The sequence below is a fragment of the Arachis stenosperma genome, chromosome 10, assembly GCF_014773155.1.
Source record: "Arachis stenosperma cultivar V10309 chromosome 10, arast.V10309.gnm1.PFL2, whole genome shotgun sequence".
NCBI lineage: Eukaryota > Viridiplantae > Streptophyta > Magnoliopsida > Fabales > Fabaceae > Arachis > Arachis stenosperma.
Window position 1 is genome coordinate 127,843,196 of NC_080386.1, and position 6,081 is coordinate 127,849,276.

General features: G+C 30.7%; 1 protein-coding gene across 1 annotated transcript; it reads right to left on the reverse strand.

The window, feature by feature from the left end:
- Positions 1–510: 510 nt before the first annotated feature.
- LOC130954381 (E3 ubiquitin-protein ligase At3g02290-like) lies at positions 511–5,445 on the reverse strand. The gene is made up of 5 exons (XM_057881120.1): positions 5,255–5,445; positions 3,915–4,247; positions 2,771–3,194; positions 1,968–2,077; positions 511–926 (listed from the first exon to the last, which is right to left on the reverse strand). The coding sequence occupies exons 2-5, from the start codon at positions 4,032–4,034 to the stop codon at positions 894–896; spliced, it is 687 nt and encodes a 228-aa protein (XP_057737103.1). The 5' UTR covers positions 4,035–4,247; positions 5,255–5,445; the 3' UTR covers positions 511–893.
- Between the last annotated feature and the right edge of the window lie 636 nt (positions 5,446–6,081).

Below are 6,081 nucleotides of genomic sequence, written 5' to 3' on the forward strand. Positions count from 1 at the left end.
TATCATATTTAAATTTTAATATTTTAACTTAAAAATAATTAAACTTTTATTTTTTACTTAATAGCCACTTATCTTCCTTTGAATTCACATTTATTAGTGTAAATAATAAACTTTTTAATTTATTTCTTTATTACAAGCGATATCTCAAATTGGTCCCTAATAATTTTATATCCAACAAGTTATTGATACCTAATTTTTTAGAATATTAGATAAATTAATTCCTAATAAAATAAGAAAATAAATTAGTCTTTAATAAGTTAAAAATAACAGACTAATCTATTGAAATTTTTAAAATATCATAGACTAATTTGTCAAAGTTTTTTTAATTAAGAACTAATTTGTCTATACGAAAATTGTTAGAGATCAATTTAGAGTACCACTCATTATCATATCATATATTCTTTTAATTTTATTTTTCTATATTTTTATTTTATCCCATAATTACCCTTAACTCTCTTCAAATTCCTCAAACATGTTCTGGAAATGAAAAAATTGAACCAAAACAAATACTAAAATAGTAAATTCCTTAAATAATCGTTTTCTTTAAGGAATTTAAGCCTAGTACACTAACAATCAAATTGAAATTCGTTCTTCTACATGAGCATAACAATTCATAATTAGAAATCCTTATTATACTGCACAGAACATAGCTTCCATCTGATGAAACTGCAGCTTTCTTCTTTACTTCAAGTGTTTAGGCCAAGTGGGAATACTTTAAATATGAAAACAAGTTGGATGACAATGAACTCACAACAATGGTTAATAAAAAAATTTTCATACTTACTATACATGACAAGCACTTAAATCAGCAGTATATTCACAATGTTTATATATATATATTCTTCCTTTTCTCTCTTCTGTTGCTGGCTTCATCCACAAGACATACTTTCTAGTCAAGAGTATGTCGTTTCATCGAATACCATCACCTAAACCAATACATAAAAAGCCAAGCATATGACTATTAATCTTTGATTCAATAACTTCAAATTGAGATGCTGTATTTAGCTTATTTAGTGAAAAGTAAAGGAAAAACATTCAAACTCTTGCTTCTCAAGTCATGTTCAAATTAGACATATTCAGAGAGACAAGACATATTACAAGTTCCACATCTCTCAAAGATAAGGTCTTTAGATAGTTTAAAAGTGCGATGTATCTCTCACCCCATGAGCTATCTTTTGGTGTTGAGTTAGGCCCATTTAATCTCAATTCTAGTAAGACACAATGAAACTCTAAAAATTCCATATTATTGTCAACCTTACAATTTTCTATGAGGATAAAAAGAAAATCATATTCACCATGTGCATATTTTTACACTCTGTTTCTTTTTTATATGTCATTGTGAAAATTTAGAACACAAATGGATATCAAGGTATCTGGATATTCAAATACATTGATATCTAATGATGTATCAAATTTTCATAGTAACATTAAAAAAGGGTAAGAAGGAGTAATACTTCAACACTTCAACCAAGACAACGATCTAACAATCATACTGAGAGCATAAATATAAATAAATACATACACAGCTCAAATAATAAGAATCATACTAAAGCAGCAATAACTCAGGCAGGTTAGCCCAAACTCTTTCTAGCATCCAATGAACCAAATAAATTGAGCGGCACACGAGCAAACATTGACAGTTAGTACACACAACAGATATGCAGAGTCCAAACTGCAATATGCTGTTTATGCAATTGTTTATTTCAGTAGACATCATCATAAGAGCTAACACTAGTCCCCAGAAAATTATTTTTAAAAAAAATGAGAAAAAAATAAATAGTACAGTTGTACCAACATACTAAAATTGCAATGCCAGAGTCGAATATTTTGTCATAACCTCAAGACTCAAGTTTCGCGTAAATTGCAAAAGGGTTCTTATGGTTTATGTTTTTCATCACACCTGAGATACAAATTCAGTAAGAAAGAATTCAGAGAAAACTCATTAGTAATAGAAGTAGTAGTGTTACCTTTCCACAAACTGGACAGTTGTCACTTCTCTCCATCCACTCATAAATGCAACCGAGATGAAAATGGTGAGAGCATTTTGTCATTATCTTCGGATTCTCGGTAGTGTATTCTGTAAGAAAAAAAATGATGGTAGGAACATTAGAATCTTAAAAGATCCTACTCTCTTAACAGTGTGTTTCCGAGAAACAACCACCATTTAATACCAGCTATAATAACAGTTTCATGATGACCATTCAGAATCTAAATCCCTATACAAAAGCTGCACTCTAACTTCTAAAGCAATGGCGCAATGCTGGTTCAACATTAGTGGAGTATTGTTTTCTAAGTTCTATGTGAACTAGCAAAACCAGAGATGTATTATATGAAATATATGCAAATAAAGGTTTAAAATGTTTGATCTTGATCTCCATTAAACACTTATGTGACAAGTTGAATGCTGACTTGACAACGACATGACAGGTTGAATGTTAACATGTCGTATCCAGCAACGTCTATGCATAACCAGCCATGTCAACATTTAACCTACCATATTAGCATTCACTACTGAGAGGGGCCAAAAGCCAAACATTTTCAATTTTTGCCAAACATTTTCAATTTTTTAAGGGCCAAGAAAATAAACCGGAGGGACCAAAATAAATAAACAAATAAAAAGTACATATTTTACGAGAACTAAAACTTTATTTAAACCATAAATAAATAAACCTGGTAAACCTGGCCAATAATTCTTGCAAGATTGAGTCGCAATCACTAGGGGATATTTTGATGTAAATTGATATTATTAAGGATGAAAAGAATTGTCAACCTTCAAGGCAAGTCGGACAGACATCCTCCTCTTCTGATGATGCATAGACAAGGCCAACTCCAGTTGCATATTTTGCTGATGAAACTCTTAGTGAGGACTTCGAACGGTATTCTTTTGACCCGTCTTCACAGGCACAGTCATTCCATTTGTCTCCTGAATTCAGAGATTCTGTATCAATGTCTGTATTACTTCTTAAAGGCTCTGTTTCCTCATTCGAATGACTTGAACCCTTCTCACGCCTTGAAACTAGCCCATCACGTGCGCGGAAAAACCTCGAATCCGCATCATATGGTAATGGCCTTGGAGGAGAACGGTACATGTCCGATAGAGAATTATCAAGTGATGCTGCAGAGGTCATGGATGCAGCCCCCTGAATGGATGAAGGAGCTGAATGAACTTCCCCTCTGCGGAATATTGATGCATACTGAAATTCGATGAACACAGCAAAACAATTGTATCATATTACTACATACAACTCATCGATTTCAACAGTCAATCCCGTAAAACTTGATTCAAGCTTAAATATATTCTTCAAGTTGCAGTCAAGCAAATATTGATCTATAAGGAAGTCATCTTAGTCAAACAATCCTTCTTATTGTCCATAATTGGGAATTATAAATTGGTCATACTTAATAGGTAATTAGGACAAATAAGTAACCATGAGATATTTGCATGGCAAACTTTCCTCCCAAAATTGGCTTGAAGATTACTTTCAAATACACAGACATTTCTTCACATATTCATATATAGAATAAATTCCCATACATATAAACAAGAAAATGGAAGCAATCCCCAACATATTTAAAGAAGAATAGTACATGAACCATATTTAGAGTCAAATAATACACGGAACTAGAACACTAAAGAAGAAAATAGAAGCAATCCAATACATATAACTAATTTCAAGGTTTATATTACAAAGAATGGGAACAAAACAGAAAATGTGGTGTGCAACAATACTAACAACAGCCAGATACAAGCACCTGAGACAAAGCAATAAGTCATGACTCATGAAGAGAACTATCAAATTTAAATATGGCCATAACACATTACATGATGCAAAGCATTGCCCTTCCATAAAAGAGAAGGGGAAAGTACGAAACAGAACCGGGTACGGTAGAGAAGAAAGGATTTAGAGCCATACCACGTTCAAAAGGTTCTGTATCAAGCAACTGAGACAGACGCAGTTCCTATATACAGAACTATTTGGATTTACATAATCTTCAAAATCATCAAAACTCAGACAGCAACAAACAGAACCCATAGTTCGAGGTTCCCAACGTCTTTATTTAGCCTAAATTATCCGTGTCACACTCTTCAACTAATCAACAAAAAATAGATGATGCTACATGAAAATTTTTTGAAATGGAGCCTCCAACAGCACCACAGTAGCTATGCTTCAAAGGAAAGAGGATTCTAAGCTTGGAGAATATTCAATCACTCTGCAATGTGGATAAGCACTGTTCCTCTCCCAAACCTGGAAAACACACCAAAATTACATTTAAGTTTAAGAAAACAATTCCAAGAAAATGAGAATGCTTAGGATCTGTGAGCTGTCATTCATGAAACTATTTAACCAGTTAAAATAACCAGGCTTTGTTGCCCAAAAAGGGGGAAATAAATTCTAATCATACTTCAATAAGGCAAAAAAATCTTGAGCACATTTGATGCACAGAAACAAGTTGTGTACAATACATGATAGTGATCACAATTGAATAATTAAATATTCGATTATTCATGCTCATGTACATGCTTGATTCTGAAGTGGTGATCTATAACTTGTTGATTAGTTTATTGAAATGCACACAAATACAATTGTGCACACAAGAATCAATCAATGCAGTAATTAAGTCAAGCAACATACAGGATCAAGTGATCAACTAAAAAGTAAAAACTCGAAAGTGTAATAAAAAATAAATTGAAAACTAGTATATTTAATAAATATCACAAATTTGATCATTTAGAGCGCAAATTGTTTTCATTTTTTCACTCTTTTTCTATGCACCGACAACTTCATCAGCGCAGTGTTACTATAAATTTTTAGAAAAAAAAAAGAACAAAAATGTTCTTTACTTCAATGTTAAGCTATAATGATGCACCAACCAACACAAAGATCATTCTTTTGCTTCCAGAACGAACAACTATGATCACTATTCTAGAACATTTAAAAATCAAAACCATAAAAAAGAAATAAAAAAGTTAATGCTAAAAAGGAACAAAAGAAAAGGTGGTAAAATTATATCCAACTTCTCCATGCATTGCCGAAAAATCACATCAAAATTTATCATCAAAGGAAAAACAGTCAACCCAGAAACGCAATTGAATTGGCAAAAAAGGGGGACGACCCACTCCTGATTATGAAAGAGAACGGCGATCAGAACAATCACAACACAAATCGAAAGAAGAAAATCAAACTGGGTATAAGAGAATACAAGTAAATGTTGAATTTTTATTAAAAAGAGTAGCTGAGACAGAAAGAGGAACCTGAAACGCTGAAGAAATTGAGTGGAGTAAAAGGATGATTGTGAAATGATGAAGAAAGGTGAGTGTATATGTGCGGGAATTTAGGGATTTAGGGGGGCGAGAATCGCAAAGGAACTTGGCGAAATTGAAGGTAAAACTCACTCCTTCACTCGCCTGCTGCGTTGGTTTCTGTGATGGAGTGGAGTTAGTAATGGTGGACGAATATAACACCCAAATTTATTATTATTATTATTATTATTATTATTATTATTATAAAATACATTAACTATCATTAATATATAGAATTAGTTTGGTAAAATTTTTATTTTTTAAAATAATTTATAAAAGTTAATTTTTAAAAGATGATTTTTTAAAAATGGTACGTTTGATAAACTAAATAAAAAATAGTTTTTAATAAATATAAACAATATCAATTATATTTGATAAAATAATTTTTAAAATTTTAAAATACTATAATAAACATAAATATAAGTATTAAATTTGAAAATTAGTTAATATATGACCAAAAATATTTTGATCGCTGCAAGCACAAGGCACATAATCTTTTTTATTTATCAAATATAAAATAAAGAGCTTGAATTTTTAAAAAGTATAAACACTTCTTTAAAAAACTTTAACAAATCAAGTCATAATATATCAAATTATTTAATAATTTTTAACTGTTAATTTTTATATAAAAATATTTTCATACAAATAATTACTATTAGATTATATTTATTATATATAATCTACTAATATCTACTTCTATATATATTATATTTATAAGAACCAAACGGAGATTTTTTAGTTATAATATAAATATTTATTATTTTTACTAATTTTACATT